The sequence below is a fragment of the Carassius gibelio genome, chromosome B5 (genome assembly GCF_023724105.1).
Source record: "Carassius gibelio isolate Cgi1373 ecotype wild population from Czech Republic chromosome B5, carGib1.2-hapl.c, whole genome shotgun sequence".
NCBI lineage: Eukaryota > Metazoa > Chordata > Actinopteri > Cypriniformes > Cyprinidae > Carassius > Carassius gibelio.
Window position 1 is genome coordinate 18,194,318 of NC_068400.1, and position 17,435 is coordinate 18,211,752.

General features: G+C 37.5%; 1 protein-coding gene across 8 annotated transcripts; it reads right to left on the bottom strand.

Annotated features, from left to right (window-relative positions):
* Positions 1-2,176: 2,176 nt before the first annotated feature.
* LOC127957302 (arginine/serine-rich coiled-coil protein 2) lies at positions 2,177-17,117 on the bottom strand. 8 transcript variants are annotated; one of them, XM_052555768.1, is made up of 11 exons: positions 16,400-16,524; positions 13,998-14,158; positions 12,285-12,325; positions 11,914-11,993; positions 10,091-10,266; positions 9,825-9,977; positions 9,617-9,733; positions 6,808-6,887; positions 5,699-5,955; positions 5,159-5,248; positions 2,177-2,846 (listed from the first exon to the last, which is right to left on the bottom strand). In XM_052555768.1, the coding sequence occupies exons 5-11, from the start codon at positions 10,201-10,203 to the stop codon at positions 2,658-2,660; spliced, it is 999 nt and encodes a 332-aa protein (XP_052411728.1). In that variant the 5' UTR covers positions 10,204-10,266; positions 11,914-11,993; positions 12,285-12,325; positions 13,998-14,158; positions 16,400-16,524; the 3' UTR covers positions 2,177-2,657. The 8 variants fall into 8 exon arrangements, with proteins under 8 accessions (XP_052411728.1, XP_052411726.1, XP_052411724.1 ...); XM_052555766.1 differs by having other exon boundaries at positions 10,091-10,288; XM_052555764.1 differs by lacking the exons at positions 11,914-11,993; positions 13,998-14,158 and adding an exon at positions 16,965-17,117 and having other exon boundaries at positions 5,699-5,952; positions 16,400-16,523.
* Between the last annotated feature and the right edge of the window lie 318 nt (positions 17,118-17,435).

Below are 17,435 nucleotides of genomic sequence, written 5' to 3' on the forward strand. Positions count from 1 at the left end.
TTCAAGACAAAACTATCTGCTAAAATATTTTACTGTCATTTAGGAGAACTCTTAGTGGTAAGATAAAATGTTGTATGGGCCCAAATCATCAAATGAGTGACAAGGCCATTTAAATGGCTTATAACTTTGTAATTCTTGATAAGCTAACATTTTATGGTTTGGATCTATCCCACCAAGGCTGACATTTCTATGACTTGAGGTCTCTGTTTCCTGGATTCTTTTAGAGCAGAAAAGGAATAATTGACAAAAAAGCACAAATACGATAGTGTGTAACACTTTCTACAGAAAAGAGTAAAATTTAATCAAATAGAATATAAGATTTGGTAAAGCTTCCCTGAAGGAAGAACTGTGAAAAGTCTATGTCTGGTGTGTTTAAAGTCTGGCCCTGCATCGCTGATTGTAAATATCTGTGATCCAGGGAAGAGAGGTCCTGATGACCTTTTCTGCTGTCCTCATCACTCTGGACAGCACCTTTCAGTCCCATGGTGACTCTCAAGTCAGCTGATGATGCTCCTTGTGGGTAGAGACTCCACAGCCACAATGTAGAAAGTTCTCAGCACCCTGTTGGAGACCTTGACACTGGCCAAGCGTTGGTGTGTGTGTGCGTTGTCTAGCAAAGACCTTCTGTGAGGTGGACCTCAAGGTATTTGAAGCTGGTCTTCTTTTAAACCATTGTTCATCAGAGGACCCTAGTTCCTCACCTGCTTCCTCCCATCATGAATGATCATCTTCTTAGGCTTGCTGGCATTTAGGGAGATATTTTTATTGCGACACCATGTATAAGAATGTCCACATTTTCTAGTAAACCTCTTTATCACTGTTAGTGATGTAATTTATAACTTCTTAGTCATTTTCAAACTTCTCCAGGTTATTTAATGATTTAGTTTTTGTTTGGAGCCTGAACGGCTATCTAGATTCTCTGGTCTCGTCTGGAGCCATAGACCTTCCTACTCTGCCCACTGGTCCCAATTCAGCATGAATTACTGTCTGGTTCTATCCAGTTCCCTGACCTCTCCTCCTCTGCTGGTTCCTTCCAGTATACTGTAGGTGATCCCCTGGTTCTGTCCAGTTCCCTAACCCATTCCCCTCATTAGTTCTATCCAGCTTAAAGGATTCAATGGTTTTGTCCAATTCTTAGGCCATTACTTCTCAGGCCATGAGTCTCCTTGTCCGCCATTGCCACCATGGTCTCAGGGTTTCAGTCTATGACTATTTGGCCCAACCTTGGCCCTTTGAGGGCAAAAATCTGCCTCTGTCCCGCAACCCTTCATTTTTATGTAGATCTCCAGTCCTTTGACTCCACCATGGTCCTCCAGCCTTCTGGCTTCATCAGGGTCCCTTGTCTTTCTACATCGACCATGGTCTTTCAATACCAACTTTGCCATGATTAGTGGTACCTGTGGATCTCCACCCCTTTCAACTCGGGCATGGTCATCAACTCCACTCAGCTCAAGGCCTTCTATCAATCATAGCCTCCAGTGTGTTCACATTCCTAATGGAAGATCTCCTAGAATTATGTACAGGTGCTTCAAGGTTCATTAAATTAAACCTGCCAACCAGGGCTGTGTTTCCCAAAAGCATAAGCAGCTTAGGTAGGTCGTAGACCCATGGAAACCAATGGAGGAACGATCAACTTAAGAGTTACAATGCTTTTGGGAAATGCAGGCCAGGTTTCTGCGTAGCTTCATGTGCTCTATATCAGATCAGTCTCCAGAAGAAGTGTTGTTTTTTTGCTTTGCACGACTCAACGTATGCTTCTGTCTTATTTATAAAGAAATGGTATACTATGGTAAACTGTACTAAGTGTACAAAGAAAGTATAGCCCATGTATGTTTACCTACATTTATTTTTAACTTTACATCAGCCAGAATGTAAAATTTAGGACTGCTTCCATACAGGGACTCCTTAGTGGTCCCACAAAAACTTTAAGTACAGTGAGCAGTTAACATTCTGCTGGAACACACTACAGCTGTTTCTAATTGGCTAATTTTCTCAATTAGTTTAATGAGAAGTAGCTCATCCTAGACTTAACATTTATTAAGAACCACATAATCTGAAGTATTGCAGTAACATACAATAAACTAATACAAGGACTAGGAAATTTTTCCCCTACAATTTCTTTTGGTATAAGGATAATGATTCAAAAATGTATGATCTTCATGAATGATGAAATGTATTTTGTATGTTAAATAATTTTATTGTTCTGTGAAATTGCAGTGTTTTTTCCCCCCAACTCAAACTGATGACAGTCTGTCATATTAATTTGTGTCCTTGATATATGTAGTAATTATTTCACAAAAAGCTGTGAAGCACAATATATCATAGCCCCTGGTACCAATTGGTCATTGATATATCAGGAATCGCTAACTTCAGACAGTATCAATACAAACAGTCAAATATACAATCACATTCCCCTCCCAAAATCCAAACAAAAGCTTTACAATATTAAATGCAATCTTCAGAGACCAAGCAACTATACATGTTTGAGCAATCAACTGTATTTACATGTGAATTTCCAAAATGAATAAAATGACAGACCTGATGAATCATACATGCAGGCTAATGCACCAGTATTCTCTACAAACACATAAAAATCAGCTTTACAGTGGTAACATCAGACAGAATGTACAAAAATGAGAAGCACAAATACAGAATGTTCAGACAGCATCCATGCCCCTTGAAGAAAATGAAGAGGAGAAACCTAGGCCCATTCCCCTCTGCGTGTGTGTTTGTGAACGGGCCATCTCATACTGGACGTCCAAATTTCGGAACATCTCTTCCTGCTGTTGCAAGGTTTTAAGACCTTCTTCGTTACCAGCTCCTGATGAACTACCTTCTTCTTCACCCTACAGTGAACACAACAGGGTTATCCTTAACTTAAACTTGAAAACTTTTTGTTAGTTGAAGTAAAGCTAAAATAATACCACGATTCAATACCACGACTGAGGTGCCCTTGAGCAAGGAACCGAAAACCCAACGGTCCCCGGGCGCCGACAGCATAAATGGCTGCCCACTGCTCCGAGTGTATGTTCATGGTGTGTGTTCACAGCTGTGTGTGTGCACTTTGGATGGGTTAAATTCAGAGCACGAATTCCGAGAATGGGTCACCATACTTGGCTGAATGTCATGTCACTTTCATAAAATAGAAATTCAGAAATTGATGACAAACTAAAACAAAATTAGAAGTGTTGCCTTGGTAACTAACTGAAATACGTAAGGGATAATAAACAGCTTGCCATGCATTAAAGGATTTTGAATGCACAACGCGGACACAAAGGCAGAGGGTGGTTGCTTGCCTCCAAAAAGTGCATTTAAAATCCTTTAATGCATGGAAAGCCATTGATTATTCCACTTATTCCATGGTCATTTGCTAAGTTATAGACAAGTTAAAACTAGGATTGCTCTTTGCAGTACAATATTTGACGAATGGGTAAAAATTAGTTTTTTCATCAGTTACGGCACATTCGCTCTAGCATTCTGCCCATTTCAAATCAGACATCAGACAAAATCGCATTAATTTGAATGAATTGTAGCACTGGTTCAATTAATTATTGATCGAAAGAGAGAAAGGTGACAGTTGCATATGCAAGCTGCATCTCTTTCTACAAACGATTACTTCAAAAACATTGATTTTACCACCTCATTGCTGAGGAATATAATGTAGCGTTCTAGTATCTAGGCTATTTTATTTATAAAAATAGCAGGGAAGCGTTGACAACAAGTTTACATATTCGCAATCTCCAACACTCTCACTCTCACTCTCTCTCTCTCTGTGTGAGCACTTGGTGAAGAGCATGAAGAGATGAGCACTGAAGCCAATCACAAATGTGTTGAGCATGTGAAAACAATGACCAATCAGTGCTGTTTAAGAATCTGCACAACAGCACTCAAATCTTAGTGGGAAATGATGTTTTCAGTACCGAATGGTATCACAGTCGGTACTTTTGACAACACTAAAGTGCTATAACATTTTGTTTGGAAACACTTTAAAAGGTGCTTTTTTAAAGCAGTATTCCTTTCACATAGTAGCAGTTTAAATATTTAGTGTAAATTTTAACTTTCATGTATTTAAATATAAAACAAGCTATTTGTCATTGCCAGGACATTATCGTTTTCATAGAAAATATTTTAGTCGGTTATAGAAAAACAACTTATGCTTAGTTCTATCCAGCTTAAAGGATTCAATGGTTTTGTCCAATTCTTAGGCCATGACTTCTCAGGCCATGAGTCTCCTTGTCCACTTATGAGTCCAGAGCCTCGATCATAACAGGCACCCTTCCTGTTAGAGACCTTCACGCGGGAACCATCGCAGCAGAGTCTAGTGCAGGACAAAACTTGATGGGTGGGTAGAGACTCGTGTGTGCGGGATGAGGGAGAAAAATTTGGGTGTGCTCACACTAGGCAATCTTAACACCCAAAGCCTGGTTCATTTGACTAGTGTGATCGCTCTGTTTAGCAGTCTCTGGCTCGGTTGGAAGAGGTGGGCAAGAGCGCGGTTCAGTTATACATGTATGAGTGCTAATTGTGCTGAAAAGTAGATCTTTTGATACGTGGTGCATGACTGCGTGAATATTTCTGAGTGTCAAAAGCGATAGATGTGAGAGGGAAATATATTGTGAGAGGGCCATGTTTTACCGCGTCCAATACGAGTTAACAATGAACTCCACTGTGCTGAGCAAGCGCTTCTCTGCGGTCTTGACGTGCTATCTGAAACTTCCTACTTATAAAGTCATGATTATGACCTCGTTGTATTTTTTTCTATTAAAAATAACAGTGGACAGTGGTTCTGAATGCTGATGCTTAGCATCGGGAGCATCCCCTCCTGTGTGTGACCCATGATTTGTCTGTATGTGTACTCAGAACCAATGAGCAATGGACTTTCATAATAAAAACTATGTTAACGCGCAATATAATTATCGGAGTTAATCAATTAATGCGTTAACGCGATAACACGTCAACTTGCCCAGTGCTAATTAAAACTAATAAACATGACAAAGTTTAAAATATTCAAGTAATACAACATTTATATAATAAAATTATTAAATATATTATAATAATATATTATTAAAATAAACATTTAAAATTTCTCCAGTTCACAGATTAAGAACATCCTGAATAAAAAGAAATAAACAAATATTTAATAAAGTATAACACTTACTTTGATGCCCATTAATTTGCGAAATTTCACATTTTGGTCTTTATTACCAAAATTCAGCTTCTCCCAAAGCTCAGCTGTTTGTGACTTGTCCTACAACATAAACATATATTAATCCTGAACACCTCAAGACATAAAATTTTAAAGATGAAAAGAAGTGTTACTAGAGGCACTAAGTACTATGCAAAAGCAAATCATTTATCAATGTCAAAATGAGTAATAAATATTTCTTTCAGTGTCTAAGAGCAACTATGATTTATTGGACTGTTTTTTGGTATCTTTTGAAAGTTATACAAAAAAATTAAGAAAATTCAAAAATGGCATAAAAAAGTAATCACTAATTAATTACAATTTAATTACTTTCCTATAAACTGTTTTATGGGCTACCATATACTCAGAAGTTGAGGAATATATACAGCAAATAGAAAAATGAATTGTATATTACATAAACTTATAATAAACAGAACAATCATTGCAAACAATATAAGTGGTATCATGCCAACTGTCAGCAACCTTATATTAATAATCTATACAGTGCCTTACCCCATCTTTTTTCCCCTGCCACAACTTTTTCCTCTTCTTTTCCTGCTCTGCAAACTTCATTGGGTTCACCGCTGAGGGATTGTAGTAGCTTGGCACAGCAATGCCAGTCTCTGCCAGCGTTTTGGCGTGAAGTGCTGCCATCTGAGCAGCCATTGCAATCTGAGGAGTGACCTGTGTGCCAGAGGCCAGCAGTGCTGCAACGTTCAGGCTTGAACTGGGTGCTGCAGTGGTTGTATCGCACAACAGTGGAGCTGCTGCTGTTAGGAAACAACCAACAACATATCAAATGGACGTCTGTTGCAGCCAGGGCTCCAGATTTTGTGACCATTTTCTCTGCCTGTGTGACTAAGTTTTGTGAGCGGTCACAGTGGCACAACCACCACATTTTTTTAACTCATAAGCGCTTCCATTCCTGTCGTATATGTGGAACTAAAGAGCATAATGCAAGCTCGCTTTCATTTTTATATGATTCCTCAGTGTTTGCTAAACGTTCTGTAATTTATTATTCTGTATATAATACATCATGTGGTGTATGCCATGCATCATCTTATTCATTTTTGTTATTAAACATTTTGTAAGCTTGTTTGTCATTGTATCTTACCATTTTATTGTTGTCGTGCTTTTTAATTAATAATAACAACAACAATGAATCCATCTTTTGTTTTAGTCTTAAAAAGTGAGAGGTATAGATGTTAGCAAAACAGACAATTATCTTTTGTTGTAAAATGTGACAACATGATCGCAAACTCAAAAGCAAAAGCATCCGAAGCCCATGGCTTATAACATAGCAAAATAGAAATGCCTGTTCACAAAATTCAAATCACAAATACTACTACTAATGAAAAAGAACACGCTGAATGTTGACCTCTTTCATTTAATATATAACTATAAACTATGATAAAATATAACTATAAACTATGATAAAAGTTAATCAGAATGCATTGATTAATCCAATGTTGTAGCAAAAAAAAAACAAAACAACCAAATCAAATTGTGAACTCATGCGACCAACTGAGAAAGTTAGTAACAAAAGAGCCACCAGTGGGAAGAATGAGTCTGGAGCCCTGTCCACTGCACCAATAGGCATATGATTTGCAGCAGTTACTTGCCTGCTGCCTTCTCTTGTTGTTGCCGTTTTTCCAACAACTCTTTTTCCTTCTGTTCTTGAAGCTTCTTTGCTCTCTCCAACCTAAGTATGTGAGGAAAATATATTTAGTGAACATGAAGATAACAAGGAAATGTACACCTCACAAATCAAGTAGATACTTTTAGGTGGTTTTCATAATGGGTAGTTTTGAAGCGTTCTAAAAGAGCTTGATTAGGGCTGCAGGCTCTGTCAAAATAACACTGAAACTAGGGATGTGCGTTATTAAAAAATAACTACAAAGTACAAGTGCACATTACGACTACACATACAAATAAAACAAACAATGCTTTATTTTCAGGTACAAAAGGTGCATTTAGCAGGAGCATTCAATAAATTGAATGAAGAAATATAAAAATGAAACACTATATAGACCAGGGATAGGCAACGTCAGTCTCGGAGTGCCGCTGTCCTGCAGAGTTTAACTCTTAACACTAAATCAAACACATCTGAACAAGCCAATCACGATCTTTGGGATTACCTAATACCTAGACTGTAGACAAGTTTTTTTTTCTTCTTTTTTTTCTCCAAGGTCTGCAGGACATCGGCACTTCAGGGCCGACATTGCCTACCCCTGATATAGACTGATTCCTAAAGCAACTCTATTAAAGCTCTTTATACAAGAATAGGGAGTGATTTTTCTCTTTGCGTTTTGTCGTTTATGCACGTTAGCCCTTAATCGTCCCTTAAATAGGGTTTACATTTACATTCATTGGGGTCAGATAGACCCCAAACTTTTACAGATCAATTGCATAAGGAAATGTACAATTTGTATGCAATAAACTATATATCTTTTTATTTACTCCTCAACCATGCATTTATGCTGTGGTTTTGTGGATATTTGGTAGTTTTTTTCAATTTCTGCACAATTACTTACGTGCAAATTGGATGAATTCTAGTTAAAAGAAAGTGCAATGACCACATATATCCAGTACAGTTCAATGTGGACTCATTTCATTTTCACTTCATTTTTCTTGATGTTTCAACTTCACAACTTTATGATATATATTTTGTATATAATAAATGTAATAAAATTCTCTCTCTGTTTCTGTGTGAGGTTTGCTATGTCTACTCCTTCAAATTGTTGAGGATTTATGTCTGATTTTATTTGGCAAAATCGAAAAAATTCCCCAGACACCTGCATTTTGAGTGTGTGTGTGTGTGTGAGTGAGTGAGAGAGTGAAAGAGAGAGAACAAGCTTGTTCCATGTTGCCTTAGAGCTCTAGTATTAGTCTTTCATTTATATAAGGGGGGGGGGGGGGGGCAGCTGTGGCCTAATGGTTAGAAAGTCGGATTTGTAACCTGAAGGACTCCAGTTTGAGTCTCAATGCCGGCAGTAGTTGTAGGTGGGGGAGTGAATGAACAGTGCTCTCTTCCACCCTCAATATCCCTGGCTGAAGTGCCCTTGAGCAAGGCTCTGAACCCCCAACTACTCCCTGGGCGCTGGAGCTAAATGGCTGCCCACTGCTCTGGGTGTGTGTTCACAGTGTTTTTGTGTTCCCTACTCACTGCTGTGTGTGCACTTGGATGGGTAATATGCAAAGCACCAATTCTGAGTATGGCAAATGTCACAACTTTCTTTTTCATGTATGAACACTTTTCAGATTTATGACACTTGGTTTATGGTCTTGGACCAGACCTTTATTTAAATGTAGACATTTTCAGATTTTTATATATATATATATATATATATATATTAGTGGTGGGCATATTCATTTTTTTAATCTAGATTAATCTCACTCTGATCTTGAAATTAATCTAGATTAATAGAGTACTCAATTGGGCTCTTTCACATCCTTTTGTTTGTTCAAACAGCGATTTGTATTTGTTTATTCAGGTGTAGGAGGGACTTCGAGGAGAACTTCGCAGAAGAGAGCTCGGTTCAGTGTCGCTGTCCGTGATACTCTGCTCTCTCTCTCTCTCTCGTGCGCACCGAACACAGCACGCGAGTTACCAGCTACTCTGTTTAGCTTTTCCGCATCTTGTTTTTGGATGCTTTAATGTTTAAATCGACAAGCGGTTAGGCTTAAAAACACGTAAAAAAGATAAGCTTTCGTGACATTGCCCAGCAGTGGGCCGTCAACTGCCCTGAGCATCTTTTTAGGCTGTTCTCAGCCAGTCGGTTATATAAAATATCAAGGTGAAAGTCATCATAGCTTGCTTAACTTTGAGAATAGATTATCGGCGATATTTTTTTTTTTATCGCCCGGTAAGAGTCTCACGTTAACACCGATAACGGCCCACCACTAATATATATATATATATATATATATATATATATATATATATATATATATATATATATATATATATATATATATATATATATATATATATTTTTTTTTTTTTTACATTTTACATCATACACTGTTAAACAGGCTTTTTAGTGCCTGTGCTTCAGGTGTAAGCAGGGCTCAGAAAAAGCACCAGTCTGACCAGCACGTGAATGTAACATTTAACCGGCAAGGCTTTAAAGCACATGCAAATTATGTACTTTTGTGATTGCGAATAAGTGCAGTGTCCTGTGAGAGTAACTTTACTGCTGAAATAACATTAGATGTGAATATATGTGGCGTTGTACAGTATATTGATATGGCGCTGCCAGAACTGCAGCTGAATGTGAGCTGTAGCATGATACTACGATATTTCTTTGAAACCAGATTGTGGAGACATTTTTATCCACGATCAAAAATAGTCATATCACACACCCCTATATACGGTGTACAAAATCCACACAGTTTTTTTGTACATTGGTGAAAAAGACAGCACTCTACCTTCTGGCCAATGCCTCCTGAGCATCCATGGCTGTGTTTCTGCCCCTGAAGGTCACAGGACTAGCTGACCGACTGCGACTTTTTTTCCGTGCTTTCTCTAACCTCTTTTTCTTCTCCCTAGATAAAAGTGGATCATCTCATAGTTTTAGTACACATTCGCAGTTTCACGGAGTTTCATGCAAAATCATGAACAAAATCTTAATCCGACCTGCTCTTGCTACGGCTCCTGCTGCGATGTCTGTGCTTGCTTCTGGAGTTTGATCGAGACCTTGCCCGTCTCTTCTTGTCACGGCTCCTTGATCTCCTTTCACCGCTTCGTGAGCGAGATCTTCTTTTGTCCCAGTTTCGATTATGATGTCGTCTTCAGTAAAATATTAATTAACATCTAAGCACACTAAACCTTAACATTAACTTGTTTCAACCAAATTTAGCCTATGTTAAATTAAATCAAAACGATTTGTCAAATGAAAATACCTTTCCCTTGAACGTGATCTTGATAGGCTTCTTGGTCTGGAGGATTTCTTGTCTTTTCGGCGATGTCGCTCCTCCATGTCTTCAGACAGCCTGTCACGGCCTTTATCTGACATCTCCAGCTGCTCCTCTGATCCGCTCTGACATTTCAGAGCTTTCTCAGAGTCCTTCTTCCGTGCCTGTTTTAAGAAGAATTTGTCTCTTTCAGGAAAATAGTGCAATAAAAAGAGTTAGTAAGTTTAAGAACAAACTTGCCAAAATAATTCTGACAAGAAAAACAGTTTTCAAATGAAAAAATCCCTAAGCCAAATCCCTTCAAGTGCAGCATATACATTTACATTTAACACAAATGAGTGCACTAAACCAGCACATTTACACCCAGTATAGTACCAAAAAAAAAAAGCATGGGCGATCTTTATTGCGAGAAATGTACACAGATTTCGCACTGGCATTTTTTTTCTTGTATACACTGTTTTTCTCCTACATAAAGTCAACATAAAATCAAAATGAACCCTATTTACTTACACATTCCTGGTCTTACTCTACAAATATTTTATCTCCTCAAACTTTCTTTAAAATGTAATTAACTGACAAATGTAAATTTTGCTTTGTCGTGATGGATTTGTAAAGATGCGCTTGAGTGAATTTAAAATAACCATCATCTTGGTTTCCAGTAGGTAGAGACTCAAAATAGAAAATAAAATATTGTAAATTAACATCTACATATTTCATATATTTCTAGCATTCAGGTCAATTCAAGATTAATAAAATGTATTCTTATTATTATTTTACCTCAGAAAATTCACATTACAATTATTTACATTACGAAAGTATACTGGGTTTGGTTTTATGTTGACTTTAAAGGGCATTTTACATAATATTATAAAGCTTTTCTTGCCATCTTGCCACCTCTTATGTGTAAAGGCACATATACATACAAAAAAGCTGTTTAAACCACTTAATCTCAAATTTCAATGTTAAATAATGATGCTTACTTGTGCTATAGTGTGAAAACATCCTATGTCTGAGGTGATTACAGTTTAAATATTGCATTCCATGAGGCACGCAAGTAAAAGCTAAATTACCTTTTTTTTTTTTTTTTTTAAGGTTAGGTAATATTTCTTCATTAAGTGTGTGGATTTTGTTTTGAGAAATGTAAAAGTACTGCTACTATACAAAGGAAAAACACAGTAACACCACCAACCAAAAGTGAGAATAAAATGTAGTTTTGTTTTCGAGTGGAAGTTAATGCAGCTTTCACAATCCAAAAAAATAAAAACACCACTGTGTTTAGGCTTTGTAAGGCAGAATAGGTAAAGTGTGTATATACACACACACACACACACACACACACACTATATATATACATACATACATACATACATACATACATACATATATATATATGTGTGTGTATATACATACACACACACACATTTAATTAAATAATCTAATATGAATAAAATGCGGTGGTACATAACAAAGTGGCATGATTCATGTGAATGAGCCCATTCTATCACCTGTCCTGCTCTCCCACAAAAAATAACCGAAAACTCGCGTTCAATGTGTACAGCGTAAAATGCCCTTAAGAATTTGAATTCACTTATGACCAGACAAATATATATGAAAAATATTTCAGTGCGCGCAATTTAATGTTTTTTTTTTGATTGTTTTTTACTGTGCAAATCTGCATGCATTCACATTGGGAATGGCCAATCATTTTTTTTATTGGAATTCTGCTGGTGTCTATAAAAAAGGCAATAACTGGGGTTGTGAGAAAAACATATCGTTAAATAGGCATATAAGTTTAAATGACTGATAGTTACCTGTCCAGGTAGTAGGCATATAATTTTGCTATCTGTCAGCAGCGTCTTCTGTTCAGAGTGTCTCTTCGTGCATTAGCACGCTGAGTATAATTTATTATAGAAATGTTATCATATGATCTAAAATACAGGACGTTAAAAAAGCTCCCAAACAGACATTTCTCTCCATCTGTAATCCACATTAATACAATTTAATATTACATGCACTTGTGATTACATCTCAGTGCTTTTCTTCTCAGTCTGGCATTTCATTCCTTCTGTCTAAGCTGCATACTTACCATGGACTAAAACTAGAAATGCCAGCTGTAAAACTACTGATGAAGTGACCAGTTTAATCTAGGTCTACATGACATCAATGGACTAAAATTAGTTACCTCTTTGCTTCTGCTGTGGCTTCGTCTGTGCCTCTTGTCTCCTGAAAGACAAAAAGATACAAATGACTTATTGTCAGAAGGACACTGAAGGATTTATATTAAAAGCATTTACCAAAGCATTTAATTTTTAAAAGTTACAGTTATTAAGTACAATACTGTGATTAGGCCAAAAAATTTATAAAAAATACAAATAAAAAAACTTTAAAGCAACACATATTCCCCACAATTGAGCAGACACTTCCTTACATTTTCTTTAGAACATAGGCTACATATTTAGTTTATAAATAAAATCTAGACAGAAGTTTTAACAAATGTAAAGTTTGTAATCTTAGTATTTAAAAATTTAACTATGCAAGCACTGTTACACATGTAAGATAGAGTGGGGTACATTACTTTTATGTAGGGCTGTGCAAAAAATCGAATGCGATTTTCATGCACATCTCATCAGTAAAGACGCTCCTGTAATTAGAAGTATATCTCCCAGCACGTGAGTTCAGATCATGGTTGCCAGGTTTTCACAACAAATCCTGCTCAGTTGCTTCTCAAAACTAGCCCAATTGCGTTTCCAGGAGGTTCCCCGATAAAAAAAATTGCTTTCCGGGGTTAAAATTTAAGTTTTATGGCATGGTTGCCTTGGTAAAGTTCGCATTTTAGGGGCTAAATATCACGTTATTTCTATTGGGGTCGCTTCCACCCGCGGACATGAAAAACAGCCACAGACTTGGCAACATTGTTTGGCATTTACTACACCGAGCCGTAATTCACTGACAATCTACACAAAGTCGATTTTAAATTCGGTGGCGATTCTTTGTCGATTTTGAAAGCGATTTTGTGTTAGTTGTCGGTAGACTACGGCTCTGTGTAGTAACTGCCGCTCCACCTGAACCAGTGTTGCCAAGTCTGCGATTGTTTTTCATGTCCACGGTTTGAAGCAACCCCAATACCAATAACATGATATTTAGCCCCTAAAATGCGAATTTTACCAAGACAACCATGCCAAAAAACAAAACATATTTTAACCCCAGGAAGCATTTTTTTTTTTATCTGGGAACCTCCTGGAATTGCGATTAGTTTTGGACTAGTTTTGAGAAGCAACAGGGCAGGATTTGTTGTGAAAACCTGGCAAACCTGATCTGAACACACATGCTGGAGATAATACTTCCAATTAAAGGAGCGTTTTTACTGATGAGATGTGCATGAAAATCGCATTCGATTTTTTGCACAGCCCTACTTTTATGCATTTAGCAGACGCTTTTATCCAAAGCGACTTACAGTGCATTCAGGCTATCAATTTTTACATATCATGTGTTCCTGGGGAATCGAACCCCCAACCTTGCGCTTGATAAGGCAGTGCTCTACCAATTAAGCTACAGGAACACTAAAAAGTAAAGTACATAAAGTGGGGGGTAGGGGGATCTTGATTTATTTCAGTTTCTTTTTTTTATTTTATTTTTATGGATTGTATGCAGACTTTCTGCAGGTTTGATATGGGTAAATGTAAGACTTTTTCAAGGTAAAGTAAAAAACATTTAGAGGGAAATAAATGGAAGGAAACACAAAATGTCTCAATTACTTTTTAAAATAATTTTAGCCAAAAAAAAAGCTTAGTCATTTTTTGCTGTGATTGCCATTTACATTGATTATAAGACTGACAGACTGCAACAGTTTGTGCTAAAAATCTCAGTTTGTGTTCTACTGAAGAAACAAATTCACCTTCATCTTGGATGCCCTGGGGGTAAGCCGAGTGGCAACCTCCCGCTCTCTCTCGTGAAGCCAACACGGAAGTGACTAAAACTGTAATTCATCGACTGGTCGCTGGAGGCTGGCTGCAAAAGGGAGTCAATCCCATAGACTCCCCAAGTTAAAATGTCCAACTTTACAGCAGAAAAAACATGTTTACAGCCTGGTACATATTTTGCCCTTCATGACAACTGTGAGGGGGGAGGGGGTGAATGTTTTTATAACTCATCCGTTTAAATTATATTAAGCCTTAAAGTTCTGCATAATTAAGGGCGTGGTCACAAGAGTGACAGGTGGATTGCTGCTGCTAACACTCCCGTCGAGCTAGGTGGGCGTTGCTTTTTGCCCATTTTCGATTGTCCTGTAGAGTCACGCGGCCAAGATGGTGACGGCTCGCTCTGCACACTCATACACAGTAAAAGAAATGGACAAAGCGACCCCATTGGAATCAATGAAGTCAAGTGAAGTCAATTAGGAGCACGCACTTCCTGGGGGTCGAGCGTACTGCGCAGACTGACACTGAGCTTGATGACGTAGAGGTCATGTGAGCAACCTGTCTGACAATTGTAAGTCTTCTAATCGCTGTGCCAAGAGAAATCTGAATCATCCACCGAATCTTGTCCCGTTGCTTTTATGGACTCTCTATAGGCTTCTCCATTGACTTTATGCCTCCACGTCCTCCCGATAGCCTCATAGACAGCAAAAGATTGCCTGCGAGCTTCTCCTCCTGTCCATACGGTAATTTCTCTACTGTGCGACAGAGAGTCGCAGGTTATGGGAGAAGGGTCTGGCTGCAGACTTGCACTTGCACTGTCAGACTTGCATTCTCAGACTTGCACTCTCAGACACTTGTGCTTCTGCTAGCGACGTCACTTGCAGTCTTTTTTTATTTTTATTTTTTTTCTATTTATTGATAACTTTTTGTTTGAATCTTTCAAAATGTTACAACAGTAGCCAGGTGGTGAAGACAAGAAAAAAAGAAACTAAATTACAATGTCACTTGCATTCCCAGACTTGCACTCTCAGACACTTGTGCTTCCGCTAGCGACATCACTTGCAGTCTTTGTATTATTTAATTTTTTTTGTTCTATTTATTTATAACTTTTTGTTTGAATCTCTCAACATTTTACAACAGTAGCCAGGTGGTGAAGACAAGAAAAAAGAAACTAAATTACAGTGTCACTTGCAATCGCTACTTGCACTCTCCGCTCCCTGTGACGTCACTTGCAATCAACACAAATCGTGCATGTTGCCAATGGAGACAAGACGCTGTGGCCTACTACTATAATGTACAGGGTCCTGCAAGAAAAAGACAAGACCAGCAAATCCGTGGGCACAGAACAGCAGAATATGAACGCAATACACAAAGTCTTTCGTTAAGCATTTTCCTCCTGTAGAAAAAACAATAACTTAATATGGCATAATGTATTAGTATACGTTAAGTTCAATTAAACGACCAAATTCGATATATAGTTATTATTTAATGTACTACAAGGCAAGCAGATGGCTATGAACACAATGCAAACGTTTAATGTGGCCTAATAACAGACTAAGATGATAAAGACATAGGCATATAGGCAATATAGGCATAGCCTATATGTCTTGTTGTTGACTCAACGTATATACAGACCAGCAAATATTAACGAGCATTATGAAATGCATTAAGTGATTTTAAAAGGATCAGCTCCTACAGGCAAGCAGACGAGTACAGAACGCATTGCGTTAAATTGTACATAACTTTTTCCTCCTATAGAAAATCATTATAAATAAAACACATAATGTGCCTTACTGGACAAAGACAGTGATATAAATGAGTTGTAGATAGTTTATTCTATATGGAAAAATGCTTAACGCGAAACGTTGCGCGTTGCGTTTAATCTTGTCTCCATTGGCAACATGCACGATTTGTGTCGATTGCAAGTGTCACAGGTACCAGAGAGTGCAAGTAGCGATTGGAAGTGAAATTGTAATTTAGTTTATTTTTTTCTTGTCTTCGCCACCTGGCTACTGTTATAAAATGTTGGGAAATTCAAACAAAAAGTAAAAAAAAAATCGCTAAAGGAAGTGCAAGTGTCTGAGAGTGCAAGTCTGAGAATGCAAGTCTGCAGCCAGACCCTCTTGGGTTATGGTGCAATCGTTAGCCTATTTTTACAAAAACTGCTTATACAGGGCCATAACATAAAATACAAGCTAACGGGGCCTTTTATACATTTTCGTGTTATACATCCATGTTTTTATACAATCTATTCTATAGGGTAAGCTGATAAACATAAAATTTTCATTTTTGGTTGAACTAAACTTTTTTTTTTTTTTTTGGCAGTGATTTTTAAAATGAGAATGATTTTGATATGTCAGTATTAATGAACCTGGTCTACCTGACTTGCGCTTTCGGTCCACTGATCGTGATCTGGACCGAGAGCAATGCTTCGAGCTCCGCTGACGATCTTCATCTGGGTGAGATTTTCCGGACAGGGACTCGTGGTATTTCATGTCATTTGCCTGATAAGAGATAAATTACAACTTCTAGATTATTTTAAAGGAAAAGCATGCAAAAGTAACAAATTTATTATGAATATTCATATCAATTGGTTTAATTTGATAGTTGTCCTGAGTACTGTTACTAAGAAACGTAAACTGAATCACATTAGCCACGAATTACGTTGGCCAGCCAACGTTAATCGCCGCCTGTTTATGTGCATGATACTATAGTATCTAGATACTAGATCTAGATAGATTTGGATACTCTAAGGTTTTAACATAACGTGGCATTTTAGTTCACAGCATCGTTTTGAGACTTCAATATTTTCTACTTAGTTTAGATTAAAGGTATCCGCCATTTTCCGAGTTACAGAATGTAGCCAATGAATTACTGTTTCATTAATTATATGCTTTTCTCAACTGTAATCTCGCCCAAAACAACAATCAAACAAATGTACTTGCCGCCATGTTAAACGAATAAAGAAAGGAATTCGCCGTATCCCCGTAGTTAGTGGCAGAATGCGAGAACCTCCTTCTATCATTCGTTTCTTTTGCATTGGAACAATACCCGGATGTTTCTTTCTACTTCTACTAAAACGCACAGAAAGCCGCGAAAGCACAGTGCTCTCTTGCGGCCGGACCTTCTCACTCTAGGTTTTCGGTAAAGAAACCCGACCGTACGACGGTGCAGCTGCAGTACATTCTCTTTAGGACAAGAAAGGCATCATGCCTAAGACTAAATGGCTTTTCTAATATGAACAAGGTCTGTTTATTCTTATTAAAATAGGTGTGTGTTTAACACAGTGATTGTATAGATTGATCAAAAAATAAATAATCAACAACAACAACAACAACAACAACAATAATAATAATAATAATAAATTAAGGAACACTTTGAAAACACATCAGATCTCAATGGGAAAATATATCATG

Bases quoted from the DNA above. Each gene is read 5' to 3' on its own strand.
- LOC127957302 (XM_052555763.1), bottom strand. The intron at 6,888-9,616 runs GTAGAGTGCTGT...TCACATACTTAG, and splicing joins CAGGAGGCATTGGCCAGAAG to GTTGGAGAGAGCAAAGAAGC. The intron at 5,249-5,698 runs GTAAGGCACTGT...TTTATGTTGTAG, and splicing joins GGCAGGGGAAAAAAGATGGG to GACAAGTCACAAACAGCTGA.